The following is a 21,142-nucleotide window of genomic DNA, read 5'->3' as shown; positions in this document are numbered from 1 at the left end:
ACTCGAATGACCATCGGAAGACAGTTGGCTTTCCAGAATAACGAATTGAACGTCTATTGACGATGAAGAGATCTCTTCGCCAGAAGCTTTCCATGCCAGACTTTTGTCTTTGACATTTGAGAGCTACCTACCCACTCATGATGTATCTGCAAGCAAGGTGTAGAGTATTCAAACTCCTCTCCTCTCCTTGATTAGGGAAAGGAAGGAGTTCTCTCCTCCGTAGTGAGGAGAGAAAAAAAGAAAATCGGCAGGATTTGGTAGGTATCAAGCTGATCATGAGAAGTTGCAGAGGAGGGCAGGGAAGACAGAAGGTAAATTAGAAATTCCCGTGATAGTATCAAATTGACATCAGATCGTACTGTTTTGCACTAAAAGTCAATCACATAATCGATTTGCTTCTTCTTCCACCAAGGAAAGATGATGAGGAATGAATAATTGACATAATTTAGTAGTTTCTTGCAGGGCCCAGGAGAGAAGGGGGAAATAGTAGGGGATAAGGTTTCAATGATAGCAAGCAGCATAGAGTAAGATCTCTGAACAAGTCGTAACATGTATGAAATCAAATACATCATATTTGTGCTTTATGCCAACTTGGTTATTGCTAGTGCAGAAAGCAATGATCAAATTCATGCCATGTTCAATCGCTATGGTACCTGTCTGTTATCAAGATGTCCTCCAACCAAATAATCGAGAGTTGTGTTTATGGCGATGTGGTAAATGTGCGTCCAGCTGCCACTCAGTGCATCTTGCCGATGATCTTGAACAGAATCCATTCAATGCTATATGCTAGATCGATAAGGTCGCCGTGGGTTCTTGTATAGTGAAGGATCGGGGGAGGCTGATCATCACTTGATCAAAGCTACATGCCCTCAACGATTTGTTGCAAGTCGCAGGTTGAGGCTCATATACGAGATGAGATAAACCAGATCCTCTGAACGTTTTTGGACCTGTTGGGCCCTAACCTTGAAGCTATCATAACGCTTGCCAATGATATCGGAGGATGGAAATCCTATGTGCATATAGCCGCGCTATGTGGACCCATGCGGGTTTTTGAATATTGCCAGCTCCACCACACCCGCTCAACCAAACCTGATACCCTCAAATCCCCACTATCTTTTGCATACAACTTATATGCATTTGAACAGGTGAAAGAATATGAAATAGGCACTTTGGCGGAGTGGTTAACGCGATGCCCTGCTACTGTAAGAACAGAGTCAGGCATTTCCTTCGGGAGCGAGTGTTCGAATCACTCAGGTGTCGGAGCAGAAACTTAAGTTTTGCACTTTTGATCTATGATTTTCATCCTGGTTGGTTTTCTCTTCTTGGTTCTCATTCTTACAGAAATGAAAGCAATCAATCTTGTGGCCCGTACGGAGTAGAGAGAGATCTGCAAGTGCACGACTTTAAGATTAGAACTGAGCCTTCTTCATTTATTAATCAATCATCTGGATTATCTATACCTTTCATGGACACCATTAAATGACATCAATTCTGGGTTCTGCGCTGTTCAGCCAAGGACTTGAACTACTCTTGATCTGTAGGATCTGACTGTGTTAGAAGAGGAGCGCGTGGAGCATCAAATTGAAGTATGAATTTGTAGAATGAATCCCATTCTTTGACATAAAAGTCGACGCCTAATGTGGAATCAAAATACTTAAGATAGCTTAATTGAGGCGGTGAAGAATGGAGCTTTATTTAGTAATACATTATATAATCATGTTTCATTGGTTCACTCGCACCTTTTACGATATCAGCCTTGTGGCTTAGGCGAGGCTACTGCCGAGGGCCAAGCAAAGAGGATTTACGAGTTAACTTAATCTCACAGTGTCAAGGGGTTTCTTGATTTAAAATATCTCAGGCAAGGAAAGAATGCCTACAGATTGGTGGAATTCTATATGCAGTATCTCATGGACCCTCCACATCACATAAGGCTGAGTATCAAGAAAGGGGAGCATGTAAGATTGTCATGTAATGGGCAGTGCTACATATGTATATATTGACATAGGTAGGGACTTAGCTTTCCATTCCAAGCCTTTTCTACTTCCGTGTAAGAGGTTGCATCGTATCTACTTGCTTATTCATTCCCGCCATCATTGACAATTCGATTGGATCCCCCGGAGATTTTTCGAAAGTTTGGAAGAGACAATGCCTATTGAAACCCCCAATCAAATTATACCCCGATCTAGGAGATGTGGACCCAAAGTGAAGACAGGCTGCCAAACTTGCAAGTATGAATTTGGAATGTTGTTCCGGTCAAGGAATGATCCTCATTGACATAATCCAGGATACGTCGAGTCAAGTGCGATGAAGCCAAGCCTTCATGTGAAAGATGTATTTCCACTGGACGAAAATGTGATGGGTATTCCACAGACCTGAAGAGGTTGAGCCCGGAACTACAAACATTGTCAGACATTCAACGAGTCCCTACATTTTTACCTGGTACTGTAAATGAACGGCGAGGTTTTCAATACTTTGTTTCCAATACAGCAACAGAGCTCAGTGGATATTTTGATCCCTCTTTCTGGAATCATCTCATATTGCAAGCAGGCTCTGTGGACCCATCTCTTCGGCATGCTATCATAGGACTTGGGACCCTCCACGAAGATTTCTCGAACCGAAGATTGGATCTTGCGACAAAATGCGATGCTGCAAGATCAGGATTTGGGTTCGCTACAAGTCAATATACAAAGGCCATTTCACACCTTAGACGGTCTTTAGCGGCAGGCAAACAGAAACCTCTCACAGCTTTAATGTCTTGTATTCTTTTCGTTTGCTTTGATTCTCTACGGGGTCATTTTTCAAGCGCAGTGATGCATTTGCAGAGCGGCCTAAAGATATTGCAGAATTCGCGATTACGAAACAATTCTCAAGACGAGGATCTGATAGAAGAAAACATTGTACCTATGTTCATGAGACTTTGCATACAAGCTATTCTGTACATCGATACCAGAGAAGTTCCAGAACGCATGGCTTTCGCAAAAGTAATATCAACTATCAGTACTCGAGAAAATATCATACCGAGAGAATTCAAAAACCTGGATGCAGCAAGAAGAAGTCTCCTTCACGCATCCGATAGCCTTTTCCGGGGGGGTTACTTATGGGATGGTAACCTTCCTTCCGCCTGTCAACCAAAATCAGCGATGGATTTATATGTAAAATCTCGTACGCAATTGGACGCTTGGAGAGTCTCGTTTGAGAACTTCATAAAAAGCCAGAGTCATACTTTTGACAGTAAACAATTGAGAGGCGCTGCACTGTGCAAAGTACATTATGCAACTGTGCATATTATGGCTAGGGTTACCGAACTAGACCTAAACGATCCTCGAATCATCAAGGACTCCGTTAATGATCCCAAAAAGTTCGCCGTGTTCGATTCGGAATTCCAAGTCATCGTCAGTCTTGCGAGATCTTTGATTAATGCTGCTGAGGAAGATGCTAAAGCTGGGAGACCTGCATTCACATTCTCAGCCGATTTGGGTTTGATTGCTCCTTTATATTGTAAGTCGTTTAGTCTACAATGTTATAACTTAATACTGATTCCATCCTGATTAGTCACTTGCGTAAAGTCGCCCAATGAAACAACTCGTCATAAAGCATTAGAACTTCTACTGCGGTGTCCAAGAAAGGAGGGGATGTGGGACAGCTCATCAACGATCAATCTCGTACGAGGTTTCTGGAACCTCGAACAGAAACTGATTTATCGACCTAGAGAAGTATACCCGGTTTCAGAAAAACTCATGCAAATGAGTGAGGTGGTAAACCTTGTCCTGAACGAGAATATGCAATGGGAATGGAAACTCTCTGAAACTCAGAGAATAGAAACCTCCTCGATGCACTCGTGGAAATGATTTCTCGAATCTGGAGGAGTTCAGTTGGCTACCAAATGAAATGGAAGATATAAAATTCTTTGAAATGGCCGGCGGAAGTCCCATTCTGGGGGGTTCTTGGCCCTAACTACATCCGAAAATACGATGAGAGTCTACAAGAGACGCAATTCTTATATTATAGAAATAGAAGACGCCTTATAGATTTGTTTTCCGTTTAGATATCCAGGTTTATGGCCAAGAAGTTTTTGTGCAGCGATTTATTTTGTATATATACAAAACTCTTCTCTGCTTCCAGAATTCATTTTCCCATTTCATACTGAGGGTGGTATTCCCTTGTTTTGGTTCTTTTGGGCAGCATTTTGATATTTACCTACTGTCGATTTCCATTTCTTATGCCATACACTGCAGATGCTTTTATTTACTAGTCGTGAATCAGTGTCCCAATTATTATGATTCTCTCTATTCTTTCGTACCCACAGAAATTGATGTTAGTCCAAAGATTAGCTTTTCCCACTTACCGTGTCTCGAGCGTGTCTAGCTTCACTCTAACGACTAGCTTGCGCAGCCATCTTTTCCTTCAACCTTTTAAATCCCCAGATTCCCTACAGATCATGGGATTCTCATCTGTACTTTTTTTTATGACAATTAAGAATTATTTTCTGATACTCCTCATTTCTAACGTGTATCCACAATTATTGATCATATATCTTCTCAATTCAGGTCAATGTATAAAAATATAATGTACGTTACGCCTACGACAACTCGATTCTCAATTCCATGACGAAAACCTCTAAAGATTAGTTGCGACAAGATCATATTGATTACCGTTCTTAGTTATAATTCTCCAGGGATATACGCCATCTATTTAGAGGAAGCTTATTCTAATTGTCCCATTTCATATATTATAATAAAACACAATCAAAAGACTTTAATTACGTCCCATCCCCCTATTACAAACAATCGGATATGAAGGTCACTCACAATAAGCACCTAGGCGAGCAAGAGCTCAGGGAAACCGTGGAAGCGAAGCAAATGCGAACAAAGAGATATGGAGCACAATTACAAGCACTGCAAGATTCACGGTGATATCTATGATAACATCAACGATGAAGAGGAAATTCGTCGCGAGGTTTTGAATGTGAAGGCCTCTTCTCAGTTACACGAGTTCACTAAATTCCACAAGTTACCTCCAGAGATCAGAGAAGCTATATGGAAGCTTGCAATAAACGCCACACTCACCGAAGTCCACGAAGATAGCCGTCACTTGACTCAATATATATATCCACAGGAGGAAGTTGTCTGGAGCTGCAAGTTGATGTTGAGGCATGCTCATACCAGCTCCGAAGCTCGATGGATTGTCGCAAGGAAAATGTTTCGCTTTGGCGGCGATGAATACAAACACCTTACTGAAAAACGATGGATCGGTGTATACTTCCGGTGGTGAACGAGATAACACTCCGTAAAGTGGATGATGTGATTACATGCTCAACATTACATAATCCTGCGGAAATGTGTAATGGGGTGTACATAGGGGTTTTAAGTGATGAGCGTAAAGAGGCACATGCAAAGCACTTGCAAAAGCTCCTTGAAGCTTAATCGTGCTATATGACTACGCCCGAGACTCTCCCACACCACAACTGGACGTTTCTTTTTGGTTAAGCGACTAGCTTCCGCCTTTCCAATGTTCGAAACGCCGCGTCATTTTGTCAATCGTCACTCTTATCCACGACCTGGTTGCCATCCTTATTACCAACAATTCGAGATACTAGCCACAGTGCACATACGAGATTCTATATCCATTGGAAGCCGGTAGATCTTTAAATACAGCTTATCATTCATTATAAATGGATGGAAACCGTGTTTGGGCACACAATCTCATAGAGGTTGATGAAGCGGAGTCCAGATTTGTTTTGAAGTCGCGGATAAGATTCTCTACTCTAGCTCTTCCTCATCCTCTACCTCAAGCCAGGCACCTCAACCATCAGCATCCATCAACACCAAATTCTCCTTCGCACTTAACCCAACCGTTCGAAACAACCCCCAACTCTAGCACAATCCTCGCGATCTTCACACCATCCTCCACCCCCTTTCGAAACCAGAGCCTGCGGAACCATCCACCCTATCCAAAAGAATCCTCCGCCTTGGAATCTACGAACGATAAAACAGGATCTACCTACCCAGCAGATACCATACCACTCTTTCCACTATACCACATCGCATCGCATAGCATTACTAATACCAATACCGATATCGTATCTACTAAGTATTCATTCCCGTTATCGAGATAGACCTCGACGTGCACAAAACATTTTAATTTATAAGCGATCTCGATGTTATGTATTTAATTTATTTGACTATCATCTCGTTGATAGAAATCGTAGTTTATATTCTTTAATCTTTAATTTATAATTTATAATCAAATCACACTATTCAGCTGCCCAAATATTCCTTTTCGTTCTTCCTGAATCATCTCATATAGTATTGATACACCACAACATGCCCAGTAATCCTCCTCATATCTCTTCACGAAAATGAATATGCGTAAAACACCGACACAAACCCAAACCACGCACTACTAACCTCTCACCCATACAGAAAACAAACGTAGAGCGAAAAATAGAAAATATATTGAATTCTTACAATTACACTATCTGTATGTAAAGCCTCAAAAATCACCCTCTCCTCCAAAAAGTGTACTCCATGGAGTATACGCACATATCAAACAATGTATCTTACGAAGAAAGGAAACAAAAGCCCGCAAGAAACATACTCCCCCAATCCATTCCTCCATGCATGCGTGTTTCCGTCCACTACCAAAGTAACGACAAAGTTGAAGTCCAGCAAATTAAAAAATACAAGCACCAAGCAATTCACTCACCCCAAGCGAGTCACCCCTTAGAAAGCAGCAGATAATACACGACTATTCCCATACTCGTCTACCCCCTCGTAGCCTCCAACGCCGCCGTCAACGGCACGACCCTCAAACTTCTCACTCTCTTCAAATCAGTTCCCCCTTGTTTTACGCTCGGCTGTACAGTAATAGTTGGGGCGCTTCCCTCGCTCCACTTCCTAAACACACTTTTCAAATCCTTCGGGATCCCTTCAATGACCACTGTTGAAACAGGTACAAAAGGGCGATCTTCCATGCCCGCTGAAAGAATCCCATATTTCTGTACGAATTGAAGTGCGGTGTGGAAGGGGCCATATTGGGACTGGGCTTTGGCCCCGATGACAATGTAGATTTCGAAAAAGGCATCAAGAATGTAAATACCAGTTGAAGAGAGGTCGGCTTGGGAGAAGGGGTTTATTTCGATGATCTAGGATATGTCAGTAGGAGGTTATGCATGGAAGAAACCGAGACATACTTGTTCTTTCCTGTATCGGTAGCACAGAACAAACGAGCGGAATATTTGTTATAGGCTGGCTTAAGTTTCCAGTGATCAGCTGATTGTGGAATCTGTTTGCAATTCTCGAACACTCTCAAGAATGACGAAGGTTCATCGCCATCCTCAATTTCTTCGATATCACCAGTCATTGATATTTCCATTCCGAGGAGTCTAGCACAGCCATGCTCTTCAGCGGTACTACCTCGACCCTTCCATAGATATGTCTTGCCTGATGGTGAGGATATAAGATATGGAAACCCGGAGCATAAGACTGAAGGAGAGTAATCAACCTCGTCAAATACCAACATTCCATACTGTTGTCTTGCGCAGAGAATATGAGGAGCGAGAGAATCATACTGTTTAGAAGATCCTCTCCTGATAATGATGATACCACCTAAAGCTTGGTAAAACTCTGGAGTTTCTTTGCCTTGTCTCAATGTTACAAACTTTCCACCAAAACCTTTGGCTTCTCTCTGAGCAAATATCTCGGCGCCGGTAACAACATGTTCAGGAACTTCATCCCCAATCCACCAGTAAACTTCAGTCACTTTTCTACCAGTCGCATTGGTAAATGTATGGGGGCATAAGTACATCTCACGCTCAAAAAGAACACGCTCTTGATGAGTAGGAACAGACTGCCTCTTTCCATCCCCAAATAAATAAAATAGACTGGACTGCAATGTCCGTATCGTTGAGATAGTATCTTGTCGGGCCATTAAAATGCTTGCTGTATCGACTGAGTAAGTTGGGGTTGGTTTGGGTTCCTCACCGAAAAAATCAGCGAGAAGTTGGGACGCTTCAGATGCCTGAGGTACTGGGGAGTAAGCCATGCTGGGCGAGCGAAGACCTGGGCTCATTACTGGTGACGTTAGTGTTTTTGTTGGAGGGATGGGAAGAGCGCGCGCAGGTGTCGACTCTTTTGTAGATTTTGGTCCCATTCGTAGTCCTAGATCAATAGACTTATTCGCTTCAACGGACTAATAGGGCGGTAAACCTACACCTGCTAGTTTTATCTTATCGTCTTCATGAGACTTGTTCCGTTTCAATGGACTTGTAGGTCGCAAACCTGCGCCTACTAAAGCGGCCTTCTCATCTTCGTAGGTTGGTAATTGTATTGGAGAAGGTATACGAGCAGGTGGTTCTGCAGTGGATCGACCCCACAATGCTGCAGTATGCTTGACTGATCTCGATGGACTGAGTGGTGGTGGCTGATCAAAATGAGGTGAGAATTGCGGTGGAGATTTTAACGAATTTGCTTTTCTTGGGGATAACGGAGCAGGACGAAGCTTTGCAGTCTCTGGCGACACAGGTTCATTGAATGTACGATCTTCATAAACTTTCGTTGGTGATGGAGATTTGGCAGGCGCTAGGGGCTCTGGCTTTGGTGGATCTGGCGAAACTATTGCCTCGAGCTTGTTGTGGTTTGCCTTTACCGTGTTCTCGGGGAAATTAGCAATTTTGACGGAAGAAAGTGGTTTAGGGGCTTCCAACGATGGTGTATCCTTATTCTTTGGTGCTTCTTGTAGAAAAAGAGATCGTCTTCTCATATCCAGCTTCCGTGGTGATGAAGGCTGAGAAACTGGAGTGGTTTCTGGCACCTGTTCTGTGTTCAAGGCTGAAATTGTCTGCTTTATTGGGCTTGTAGCAGGCGATGAAAGTTGCTCAGACGCAGCGAAAGACTTGGTAGGGGATGTAGCGGGAACATTTTCTTCGGCTCTTTCTTCGGGTTCTGGCGCTGATATAGTTTGGGTTGGTGCGGCTGTAGATGGCGCCTTTCGTCTTGGTCCACGGGCACGCCCCTTAGTCATATGTGTGAGTTGTGGTCCATTCTCGCTCGATTCGGGATTAGTTGTTGAAGTGCTCATACTGATTGTACGCTGAGATAACGAGGCACTTGAAGATCTTGAGGTTTCACTAGCAAGTGAAGGAGGGCCCCTGGCAAGTAAATCTGCGAGACCAGGATTAAAACGTCCAGCAAGCTTACCTCCAATTGCATTCTTTTCTTGCATGCGTTCTGGGGCACTGGTTTCCTTGACTAAGTTTGGAGCGGGATTGGCAGAAGCATTCCGCTGTGGTGAACTAGATTCCCAGGTCGATGCAATATTAGAAACGGAACCGTTTCTTCCAAGGGTGTTTCTTCTCCGCAACGCTTCAGGTACCACATTCTCCCGGCTTTCGCTACTGGCAGATCTCGAAACTCCATTTCCCTCAGCTTGTACTTTCTTGAAATCCTCTTTCTTTTTCAATATCGCATCTTTGAATTCATCTTTGCGTTCAGTCTTTACGGGACCTCCAGTAAGGTTGAGACCTGCCTTTCCACGTGTGATATTGTCCTTGAGCATATCCGGAGCAATGTAACTTTGAGTCTTCGTCCTCCGTAGTTGACCAAAGACATTCTTAAATTCTGGCTCTTCTTTGGGCTTTTCATCAGCAGATACCTGGCGTGATTTCAAAACAGAGCGGAAATCATTCTTCGGAGGAGTTGTGGGCTTGGCCTTCACTGAACTAGCAGGTGAATTCAAACTGGCTTTGGGTGTTCCAGACGGGGTGGATGTAAAATTTGGATTGAATTTTTGTATGGTGTCAGAAATAGGAGTGGAAGTGGAGGGTGTCGATGGCCTTTCAGATTTTGTATTCCCAGCGGCGCTCTTACTATCCTGATTAATCATGCTCTCGATGTTTCGCTGTGGTGTAATGCCAGGAGAAAACGCTGTTGGGAAGCCTCGAATGCTTGAAGGCGTTGTCAATGCGCCAGGAGGAGGGGATCTCATTAGCCCACCAATGTTTACTTCGTGCTTCACGGTCTGGCTTCTACCCAAGTCGACACTGCCTTTCTGTTTTGCTCTGTTGATTTCTGACATCCACGATGGTTGTTGAGGCGGCGGTGTGGCTTTAGGTTTCGGTGATTCAGGTTTGTTTAACGCGCTCTCGAGCCAACTAGATTTGGTAGGACTCCATCGTCTTGAGTCTGCAGTTTTCGTAGGGCTGACAGGCAAACTATCATCTGCTGGAGGCGATTGATTCCCACTATCTACCTCTTTAGCTTCGGCCGGGGTGTAAGATCTAGCTGTTGCCAAAGATGGTCTCATGAAGTTGGAATTATCATTCATCGTAGAATTTGTTACATTGCTTTTCATAGAGCTTGCTGTGCCCGGGCGGTGGAGTTCACCATGACTTGAGGTAGGTCTTGATGCAGGCCTTGAGGGAGAAGTTGATTGATTATCCGCAGCAGGATCAAAAGACGAATTCTTCCGATCTAATGATGGTGAAGCAACAGACCACCGCTTATTCATACTCTCCGATCTTTTCATCATCGCACTTTGGACAAATCCGCCCATTCCTTTGGTTGGAGAATTGGGCCGGTCTAGTCTATCGGGCGATATGCGACCTTGCGAAGGTGACATTGCTAGGCCTCGAGTGTCCGACACACTATCAGCAGCAGGTGGATCCAATCTCTGAGCGTCAGTCACTGGAATTGGTGATCCCATGCCAACACCCGGGTTGCTCTGAAATGACATTCTAGAGCCGCTTCCATATGAAATGCTATTCCTTGCCGGAGGCCTTGTGGGCGATCTTGTAGGAGTTGAAGAATAATCCTTGACCTCGTTCGGTGTCTTGTCTGGCGTAGAATTATTACGAGCCATTCCTGGCATCTGAATTGACCCGTGTGTTGCTCTTTCTTCGTCTTCTACCTGATTCTTTCTGTAGGCTGGTGAATTGACGCCTCGATCAGCGGTTTGCCTAAACCAAGCTGGATCCTTGGATGCTAGTGATTGCGCAATTTGTTCTCGAGAAGGGGTATTATCATCGACAGACGTGGTGTTCTCAGGTGTCGGTGTAGTTGTTCTCGATAGCATTACCCTATCTGTAGCAACCATGGATAAAGGTCGACTCCGCGGTTTATCGGAAGGTTCTGGTCTGCGAGCCCATGATAAAGGTGAATTTCTTGAAGGCATAGCATTTGACGGTGAATCTCTAAACTGAGAGGTCCGCTTCAAATCCGGCACTGAATTTAAGGCCATTTCGTCTACGTCGTTGTCAACAACACTCCCGCGCCGAGACTCAGAAGATTGATCGTCTGAAGTTGAAAGAATGCCTGATATAGGTCTTCTAGGTGTACTCATAGGAGAAGACTTCGTAGGTGAGATGGATAATGCCCTTTCTGAAGTAAACATTAGCAAGAAGTACATTTCTGACCTATCATATTATAGCATGGCGACGGGCGGAACAATGTCTCTGAAAAGAAAGTTTAAATAGAAATCAATTACCAGCTCTGCGAGCTTGTCTTTCTTTTCTGCCTTGCAATATCTCTTCCTCTAACTTTCTTGTGCGGTCTTCGTCTTCTTGGTCCCGTTTATTGCCCAATTCTTTGATACGCTGCAAGAAATCATTGACATCGGGCTCTCCTTCGGTATTCGACATGTTTATAAGAGGCGGCGGCACAACAACACGGGAGAAGAAATTTAAATGGTGTATTCCAGAAAACAGGACAATCCAAGTTACAACTCGGCGGGGTAAACGCGTTTGCACGAGGGGTCGAGGTTGTTGAGTACCTCAAAGGATTGTTCTAGTAAGGAAGGTTGAAGCTTCCAAGGTTCGCTTGGTCAAGGTTTCATAAAGTTCATAACTTAAGCTGCAAGCTTTCATTTGAGTAAGGTTACGAGTGCGTAGATATGGATACAACCTTGGGTTGTTGCCATTTTTCTTTTTACAACTGTACATACATAAAAACGTGGCACATATTCTATCGTCGTATACTTGCGTGCTTCAAGAAGTCATGACAGATGTATTGATTGACGCACACTTCTTACGATGAGTTTCAAACATTCTACACCTCCCTAACTATCTGTTAACTGTTAACCTATTCATGATTGATCAATATGTACTGGGTATACTTCGTACCCTTCCTTGAGCGGCGGCTGTCACACAATTACGCGCTTAGGTCGTATACAAACAATAAACAATAGAAGCTCCTATAACTCAAAACAAAGAAGATCCTGGCTGTATTATCAATTTTTTTTTTTACGAAGGGGTAAGATTGTTAAGGTACCGGTACCCGTACACCCATCTAGGTAAGCTGGGCACAGAATTAAATGACAAAACGACACTAGAGAAGTCCCAAATTAAAATAAACAAACAAATCTCTTCTTTTCGTAACTATGTCACTTAAATGAGTTGAATGGGATATTCCTAGTATTGGATTGAACGAATTTCGGAGATCCACCAGTGGTCTAGTTGGTCTAGTACTCCGTATACCTAGGTAGTGAGGTTCCTAGCTAGTAATAAGTACTAGGTACTCTATTTCGGTAGTAGTCGACTTTTTCGACTCCTTCACCGACATCAATATAGAAATAATCGTTCCTTGGAGTCTTCGACAACCCAAGTCAGTCCTTCGTCCAAATTATCGCCTGTGATCGCGCTGCAATTGATGATGTGCCATTTGTGCGTCCGAATCTCATCTAGCACCAACATCTGTTTCCGGTTAGTATGTCCACTTCTCTTGACGACGCCCTTTACGCCTGCATGTTTTTCAGTCTTCACTCACATCTTTGATTTCGGTCTTGGTCATGCAGCCATTAACATCTGTCTTGTTGGCAAATACAAGAAGACTCGCCCCAGAAAGTCTCTATAGAGTGTCAGTTATTGGCATTGTAAAAACTCAATACTTTACTATTGACAAACCTCTTCCTGCAGTAAAGCATGCAACTCTTCCTTACAATCTTCAATTCGTAGACGGTCAGTGGCATCAACCACCCATATCAAAGCATCAGTCTTCTCAAAATAGTTTCTCCAGTATGATCGGAGAGTCTTTTGACCACCAACATCCCCTACAATTGTAAGGTTCAGTATATATTTCACTAGAAATAGCGGAAAGTAAAGAGGTAATACAAATGTTCAGCTTGTAACTTTAAATGGTCAGCGTGCTGTAACTTCTTCATAGGTGGCATAAGATGTACCCAGAATGCTCAATAGTTTTGATGATGAAACCCAGTGTTGGGCTCACAGTATTGACATCTTCGCCCATGATTCTTTTGACTATCGTAGTCTTGCCAGCATTATCCAGTCCGCTGTGCGAAAAATTAGAAAAAGACGATCAGCATGGAAAGATTGTCAAGGGGAATAGCAGTCTCATACAGCATCAAAATTCTCATCTCCTTGTCCTTGAGTCTCGCCTTGCGTAATATGGATAACATCTTTACCAAATTCTTTCTATGTCGTCGTTGGCATTGCTCTCCTCAAAAGTTCGTCAGGGGAAAGAAATGTACCGTTCTGCTCACATTCGATAGAGAGACAAATAAATCACGTGATAAATTCTAATGTCCTGGCGTTTCAATTTCTGTTTGGAAAAGTAAATTATTTCAATGAATAATTTCTCACTACCTACCTAGTAGGTAGGTAAAAGATCAGGTTTTCATCCGTGGCTGCTGGAGATGTTCTCGTGTGCTTGTCAGTCAACGCAACGAGACGTCAATGTTTCGATACTGCAAGTTGTAGCTTCCCGATTCAAACCACAATCTCTCTTGTAGTTACTATTTCATGATGGGATTAATGATAGACGGATGGTATGATTTGTCATTAATAGATTGGACACTCCTCATACTCTTCTCGGTTCGAAAGTTTGATCTTATTCGAAGAAGAAGAAGAAGAAGTCCCAACATTCATGAAGAATTTCAATTTCTGATCCTCTCGATTATCTTACTTCACTCAATTCACTTCTCCGCAACACACCTCGTTTTAGTTAACCAGTAGCATGCCTACTAGGTTCTCACCTTCAAGCTCGTCTCAATAACACAGAACAATAACTCAGCCACGACAATAAAAGATTGCCTGGGTACCTTGCTGTCGCTTCCCATTGAAGGTATTTCTTTCTTCTATAAAGCTGGTATCAATTTCTTCCTATTTCCTCAATAGGCTATACAGACAGACAGAATTACTATCTACTTTACTCACCGTTCCTCTTATCCGCCTTGTTTAATATTCCACACACAGATAACGAATCACTTTGCAGTTCCACTCCTTTCGCGACTCTCTCCTGCTTTGTCGATTACAATTTATACTCTTCGTCACCAGGCATCTTTGTGCAATTACTTTCGCCTTTGTAATAGTCTCGCGGAAATGGAACATCCCTCTAAAATAATAGTTTCAACAGAGAGAGACGAGGAATTCGAGAAGGCCCGCATCAAACGCCTCCGAGGAGATTTCGAACAAGATTATCTAGCATTCAAAGATGAGGTGCTTGAGATCGCCGGGAAGGTAAACGGTCTTGGTTCATCACGATTCGCAGTTGGTCGCCAGAAGCTCTATCAAGTCACACCAGGCGGTCCGAGAAATCTCGATTTGGATGACAACTCTCTGTGTAGACATAAACCTTCACCGCCACCAAATATGGCGAAAATGAGCGTGTTAACAGGAAATAAGGACCTGGCATCCCAGTTGTCAAAGTTGGGAGGCTTAGAGAATTCTCGCTGTAAGTATCTTTTTCCATATCCCTTCTTTCGCTCGCTGATTGTGTCAGTTTCTCCTAAGGTTCACGACAATACCATCAATAAATTCAACTTTCAAAATAGTTCCGGGGAGAGTGCATTCAAGGCAAAGGCGACAATCTCTACCCCAACCAAGCCGAAGAGTAGATCTCCTTCTTTGAGTGGTTCAGCCAAGTCTTTCACACCTCGGACTCTCGAAGGATCACCTTCTAGTGGCGGCGGTGGTGTTTCATTGGCTCCAGTTAGTCTACTTTTAGTTTCTGGTTGCTATTACTGACTATGTACTCAAGTGCTCAACCACCGCTGTCAAAGGTGGTGCATTCAAGAAGCCAACTCCTGAGAAGTTGATGGAGCAGAGGCTCATGGCGGACTTTCACAAGCGCATGGGTAAATCTCAAAATGCCAATTCACCCAGAGTCGATAGCGCCAATGAGGTCATCATGGTCCCAGTCTTGGTATGGCTTTTGATTCTATCATCGACCCACATCACTAACTTTAACTCAGTCTCCTGCTGCTATTGTCCCAGATGCCAAAGCAAACACTACAGTTAATGAAATCATTTCAGTCGCAAGCCAAGAGCTCTTTGTTGCTATTGGTTCTGTTGCACCATCTTCTATCCCAGCTACACACATCACCAGCTCTGCGGCGCAAGCTTCAGTTACTGGTGGTGTAAGTAGTGAGTCGTTCCCACTGACTGCTCCTACCCAGACAGTCATCTCTGGCCGTTCCCTGATGAGGGAAGATGAGTTTATGAGAATGCTACTTAAGGATAAACAAGAGAGGGATTTGAAGAGACAGTCTGTCGTTACTTCAAAATCAATAACCCACAGCGAAAATCTCAAGGGTACATTTTCACTTTCAAAACTGAAAAATTCTTCAAAACTAGAATAGGTTAGGGCTAACAAAATTGTGCACTAGTGAATATACAGCAATTGAAATCTGATTCACCCCCTTCTTCCCCGAATGAGTCTCCGCTTTCCCTGCAGCTCCAAACCTCTACAGATGAGGAAGTCAACTCGAACAACAACAATACTTTTGAGCACAAGTTAGGTAGGTCATACTGGCGCTGGCTTCATGTGATTCAATAATAACTGATAACTTTATCCAGAATCCCCCAGTACTGAAAAGCCGACCTTTCCACAAAGACAGAACTCACACACCAAAATGTCGAATAAGCCTCTAATACCTGCACCAGTCAACTCGGTAAGCATTTGCACACTTGATCTGTTCATTTTCTCTTGCTTTTACACGATCTTTGCCCCCTTGTCTAATATTTCATTCTTCGATTCACCTCTCTTTCATCCCTATACCTGTCGTGACTTTGAAGAGGACGAATCTTGCTAACGCATATCCTTACAGTGGACCACTGCAAAGTTGACTCAAGGCAAGACTCTAAGCAAAGCAGATGAAGACTTCCAAACATTCATTACGAAAAAAGCGGCTGCAGATGCGGAGGTACGAGCACAGCAACAAACTGTGTCACAGCCTATATCACCAAAGCCTGCCCCAAGAGAGCCAACACAGGCCGAAGCAAATGCAGAAAAGCGCAAGCTAGCTGCTGGAACAGCCGATTTCAGTACGTTTCTTGCTCGCTGCTTTGCAGATCCCCCCATCATCAAAAAGGAAAACATCTTGATTGCAAATCCTTTCGCCGAGAAAGTTGTTAGTGTAATGAGCACGATTGATGATAATCATACAAATACTGCTATCAGTTTGGCTGCTTTGAAGGTCGAATCCTCTCAGGACAAAATTTCCCACGTTGCTGTTCACAGTTTCGCACCAAAGGAGAAACAGGCTGCCATTCTTACCAACACACAAGTCAACGATACATTGAATGGAAAGCTTGTGGATAACTTAAACCAAGCTGTTAGCTTAGTCTCCTCGCCTCCATTCTGGTCAATCTCTAGCTTTTCTGACGTTGGCGATAAGTTGAAAAAAGCCGACATTGGTACAGAATCCAAGGAAGGCGTTCGTCTATCTGAAACAAAAGATGCAATCTTGACCTTGTGCGATTGGGATGGTACCTGGTGTGCACCACCAATTTGGGAGGAGCGTGGAGCTTTCGATTCTGCTTACATTCCATCTTACATTCGTGAGTGGTCTAACAATGTCAGCCCTGTGCAGCCAGTCACAATTACCATCGACACCTCTGCCGAAGGATTTAGATCTGGCGAATATGTTGTCAATAACGTCGTCCTTTCCAAAGCACCCCATCATGAGCCAACAATTCCTGGTAAGTTTGTTTCCTCGAAAAACTCATGTACTTAGTTTTAGTCTCATGAACTAACTTCGCTGCTAGATATTTTGAATGCCTCCGATGAACAAAAGAGACTCCATCAGACTGCAGCCAAAAACGCAGCAGCTTACTTCCAGAAAGTAGAGCGGGCTCGAAAAGCACAAGAACAATCTGTCATAGCAAGTAATGCTCACTATGAGCGGCAAATGGCAGAAGACCCCGAGCCAAATACATCTGCTCCTAAAATTGAGATTTATCTACGACCCGCCACTGAAGCTGATACAAAGCAAATTTTGGAGATTTACAACCATTACATTTGCGAGTCTTATATTCCAGATGATCAAGTGCCAGTCACTGATAATGACATTCTCTACCTCATACAGGTCACCAAAAAAGAGAAGTTACCTTTCGTGGTTGCCGTCAAAGGTTGTATTCCAGCGAAATCCACCAATCCAAAGGTTAAGACCAAGTTACCGCAGTATGAGAATATCGTTGGCTTTGGTTACACTGAGATTCGTGGCTGTGGACTTACTGGAAAATCTAACGGTCGATCCAGATTTACACACAATCTACACTTTTATGTTCACCCTGAATATACACGCAAGGGAATTGGTGGCTGTGTTCTAGATCGTCTCCTCGTGGTTTCAAGTCGTGCTTGGTCTAGTCATGGTGGATACAACTGGCTCAACCCTGATAATGATCGTTCTTACGGCCACGGTTGTGGCGCCCGCTGTCACCAAATGATCATCGAGGTTCCTGTCAAAAAGGATAACCTCGATTACGAGTGGATGAAAAGTTCTTGCGCAACTTCTGGTTCCTGGATGAAATTCGACTCATCTCTGTTGGTCGAACTTCTGTATTGAAGAGTCCAGTAGAGTGGCTCGACGTCGTGCACTTCCAAAAGGAACTTGAGCATTCAGGCGAATTCACACATATGGTATAGCTGTCTTAATCAAGAACGTGATTGATTGACACAATCTCGACTTTCGAATATCCAATGCCCTTTATTTCCGCTTTTCTTATTTTCTTTTCAATGTGTTACCATGGCAGATTCCATCACTCTGGAAGCGGCTGTGTTTGAGATCATATTGACTTTAATTACTTGTCTTTTCGAGGGGGATAATCAGAGAAAAGCTCTGGGTTGAATGTGAAGAATTTGGAGTTGACAAAATGAAAGAAAGAATGGAAGCATTGAACGATGGAATACGATTTGCGAGGAGTTTCTACCCTTTGGCACTAAAATACTCAAAGATCTGCAGTTAATAAACGAGATCTGACGGAGCTTTTATTGAACTGAACGTACTTAAATTGAGAAATACAGAGGAAATAATACAAGAAATCAATATGTGTTCCTCTGTTGTAGCTCTATGGTGATTTTCCTCATAATTATGAAGCATAATTTATGCACATCATTTTTCGTGCTCGAGATTTATGCAGTTTTTTAAAGCTAACCAATTTTGTCAACAAAAACAGATTCTGCCAGGCGGTAAAACCACTCTCTAACTTTTTTTCTCCAGTGATCGAAAATCTTAAGACAGTATAAACCAAACATGGCACCCAAACGCAATCGCGACGATGACTTTGTGCTCACACTATCAGACAATGAAGGCGAAGACTTAACCAACGTTGTCGAAGAGGAATTGCCTCTAGATCCTTCCTCGAACAAAAAACGCAAACGCAACGATGATAGTGCTTCGACAAAAAAGTCCAAGAAATCAAAGAAGAAGTCCGAGGAAGAAGATGTGGAAGAAGAGGGAGTATGGGGAATAAAAGATGCAGATGATGGGGCAATGGATTCCGATTTTGAATTTGCATTGGAAGCAGACGGAAAAGGTGGCGCGGATTTAGAGGAGTTTGAGGGTTGGGGATTTGATGGAGCAAAGAAGGGACTCAATGGAGGTGATAAAAAGGCAGTGGATATTGATGAGATCATTGCACGAAGAAGAGAAAAGAGGAAGGCCTCTGGAAAGAAAGGAGAAGCAGATGATGAAGTAATGGCGGACCAAGAAGACGCTGTAGCTTCAAACGAAGAACAAGATGCGCCCGAGGGTATGGATTTTGAGGATGAAGATGATGAATTCATGGCTGAAGATGGATTTGGAATGGGTGCTGGATCTGCGGAAGAGTCTGGAGCAGAGGAGGATTCTGATGCAGAAGATAACGAAGAGGGAGAAGATGACGATTCAGATAACGATTCAGTTGCATCTCCGGCACCTCACCCAGACGATGCTGCTTCTGAGGCTTCTGACGAAGATGAGGATATGGACGATGACCCAGAAGAAGCTGCCAAGAGAGAAGCATTTTTCGCTCCTGAAGAAAAGCCAGTCAAGGGTGCAAAACAAGAACTCAATACAACATTCCAAAGCATGTCATTATCTCGACCAATTCTTCGAGGTCTTGCCACTGTCGGTTTCACGCAACCTACGCCAATTCAATCGAAAACTATACCTGTTGCTTTACTTGGAAAGGATGTTGTTGGTGGTGCTGTTACTGGTTCTGGAAAGACAGCAGCATTTATTGTTCCGGTTCTTGAACGTCTTCTATACAGACCAAAGAAAGTGCCAACCAGTAGAGTGGCTATTCTTATGCCAACTCGTGAATTGGCAATTCAATGTCATGCAGTCGCTACGAAACTCGCAAGTCACACAGATATCAAATTTTGTTTGGCAGTTGGAGGTCTTAGTTTGAAAGTTCAAGAAGCTGAATTACGTCTTCGTCCAGATGTCATTATTGCTACTCCAGGTCGTTTCATCGATCACATGCGCAATTCCCCAAGTTTTACTGTCGATACCCTGGAGATTCTTGTTCTCGATGAAGCCGATAGAATGCTTGAAGCTGGTTTCGCTGATGAGTTGAATGAAATCTTAACGACCATTCCTAAGTCAAGACAGACTATGTTGTTCTCTGCAACAATGTCTTCATCTGTAGACAATCTTATTCGTGTTGGTCTCAACCGACCTGTTCGATTACTTGTGGATTCCCAGAAGTCAACTGCGGGTACTTTGACACAAGAATTCATTCGTCTTCGTCCAGGAAGAGAGGGTAAACGCATGGGTTATCTTTTGTATCTCTGCGCAAATGTCTACACTGATCGAGTCATTGTCTTCTTTAGACAGAAGAAGGAAGCTCATAGAGCACGTATCATCTTCGGATTGTCTGGTCTCAAAGCTACTGAATTGCACGGTAGCATGAGTCAAGAACAGGTATGCTTCTACTTCTTTCTCCATCACTAATATTACACTAACTAATAAATTCAGCGTATCAAAAGTGTAGAAGCATTCCGTGATGGAAAAGCTTCATTCCTTCTCGCTACTGATCTTGCCTCCCGTGGTCTTGATATCAAGGGTGTTGACACAGTAATCAACTACGAAGCCCCCCAATCTCACGACATTTATCTTCATCGTGTCGGACGTACAGCTCGTGCTGGCCGTTCAGGACGCGCTTGTACTATTGCCGCAGAACCTGATCGTAAAGTTGTCAAAGCAGCTGTAAAGTCTAGTCGTACACAAGGAGCCAAGGTTGTCAGTCGAGTGATCGAGGCTAGCGAGGCAGATAGTTGGAGTGAGAAGGTTGATGAGATGGCAGATGAGATTGAAGAAATTTTGAAAGAAGAAAAAGAAGATAAGATTCTTGCGCAAGCAGAAATGGAGGTTCGCAAGGGACAAAATTTCATTGATCATGAAGCGGAAATTAAGGGAAGACCTAAGAGAACATGGTTCGAGACTGAGAAGGAGAAGTTGGCGGCGAAGAAATTGGGTGTTGAGGAATTGAATGGCGTGGTGGGGGGAAAGAAGAAGGGGAAGTTGAGTAATAAAGATAAGAAGAAGTTGGATGATAAGGGAGAGAGATTAGAGGGGAGAGTCTGGAAGAAGGGTAGACAGGAGAGAGATGGGAAGGGCGTTTTGGCTAAGGAGAAGGGGAAGAAGAAGGTTAAGGGTGGAAAACCTCCGGGACCGGGTGGAAAGAAACCTATGAGGCCTATGAGAACGGGAGGAGCAAAGAGGAAATAGATGTGTAGATTAATACTGGTGGTGGAGAAAAGTTGAGATACCAATCCATTGTTTTGTTATGTGTGTATGAGATGTGTATCAATTGTGAATTCTTGATTAATGCTTTTTTACAACTAATCTAATGTTGTTCGGCACGCTGTGAAACAGAATCTATCACATCGACCGCGTTGGTCACAGGCCTGGAATTTCCATGCATAGT

General features: G+C 43.4%; 6 protein-coding genes across 6 annotated transcripts; 4 read left to right on the top strand and 2 right to left on the bottom strand.

The window, feature by feature from the left end:
- Positions 1–1,893: 1,893 nt before the first annotated feature.
- EAF02_011421 (uncharacterized protein) lies at positions 1,894–3,954 on the top strand (the record flags this gene model as incomplete). The annotated part of the gene is made up of 5 exons (XM_038907468.1): positions 1,894–1,955; positions 2,018–2,228; positions 2,285–3,498; positions 3,553–3,755; positions 3,820–3,954. The coding sequence occupies exons 2-5, from the start codon at positions 2,146–2,148 to the stop codon at positions 3,952–3,954; spliced, it is 1,635 nt and encodes a 544-aa protein (XP_038752690.1). The 5' UTR covers positions 1,894–1,955; positions 2,018–2,145.
- Positions 3,955–4,875: 921 nt separating this feature from the next.
- Positions 4,876–5,423, top strand: EAF02_011420 (uncharacterized protein; the record flags this gene model as incomplete). The annotated part of the gene is made up of 2 exons (XM_038907467.1): positions 4,876–5,251; positions 5,293–5,423. 2 exons carry the CDS (start codon positions 4,876–4,878, stop codon positions 5,421–5,423), a joined length of 507 nt encoding a protein of 168 aa, XP_038752689.1.
- A 1,013-nt stretch (positions 5,424–6,436) lies between these two features.
- On the bottom strand, positions 6,437–11,870 carry EAF02_011419 (uncharacterized protein). The gene is made up of 4 exons (XM_038907466.1): positions 11,482–11,870; positions 8,212–11,375; positions 7,183–8,190; positions 6,437–7,144 (listed from the first exon to the last, which is right to left on the bottom strand). The coding sequence occupies exons 1-4, from the start codon at positions 11,633–11,635 to the stop codon at positions 6,764–6,766; spliced, it is 4,707 nt and encodes a 1,568-aa protein (XP_038752688.1). The 5' UTR covers positions 11,636–11,870; the 3' UTR covers positions 6,437–6,763.
- Positions 11,871–12,553: 683 nt separating this feature from the next.
- On the bottom strand, positions 12,554–13,407 carry EAF02_011418 (uncharacterized protein; the record flags this gene model as incomplete). Its single annotated transcript, XM_038907465.1, has 6 exons — positions 12,554–12,685; positions 12,759–12,839; positions 12,896–13,041; positions 13,103–13,119; positions 13,171–13,281; positions 13,349–13,407. The coding sequence occupies 6 exons, from the start codon at positions 13,405–13,407 to the stop codon at positions 12,554–12,556; spliced, it is 546 nt and encodes a 181-aa protein (XP_038752687.1).
- Positions 13,408–14,329: 922 nt separating this feature from the next.
- On the top strand, positions 14,330–17,796 carry EAF02_011417 (uncharacterized protein; the record flags this gene model as incomplete). The annotated part of the gene is made up of 8 exons (XM_038907464.1): positions 14,330–14,681; positions 14,730–14,938; positions 14,988–15,152; positions 15,202–15,541; positions 15,616–15,747; positions 15,806–15,900; positions 16,057–16,930; positions 16,997–17,796. The coding sequence occupies 8 exons, from the start codon at positions 14,330–14,332 to the stop codon at positions 17,794–17,796; spliced, it is 2,967 nt and encodes a 988-aa protein (XP_038752686.1).
- A 687-nt stretch (positions 17,797–18,483) lies between these two features.
- Positions 18,484–20,943, top strand: EAF02_011416 (uncharacterized protein; the record flags this gene model as incomplete). Its single annotated transcript, XM_038907463.1, has 2 exons — positions 18,484–20,136; positions 20,191–20,943. 2 exons carry the CDS (start codon positions 18,484–18,486, stop codon positions 20,941–20,943), a joined length of 2,406 nt encoding a protein of 801 aa, XP_038752685.1.
- Positions 20,944–21,142: the final 199 nt, after the last annotated feature.

This window comes from Botrytis sinoallii, assembly GCF_014898435.1.
Source record: "Botrytis sinoallii strain Bc 23 chromosome Unknown BSIN_032, whole genome shotgun sequence".
Classification (NCBI taxonomy): domain Eukaryota; kingdom Fungi; phylum Ascomycota; class Leotiomycetes; order Helotiales; family Sclerotiniaceae; genus Botrytis; species Botrytis sinoallii.
This window is presented reverse-complemented; position numbering and strand designations above follow the sequence as displayed.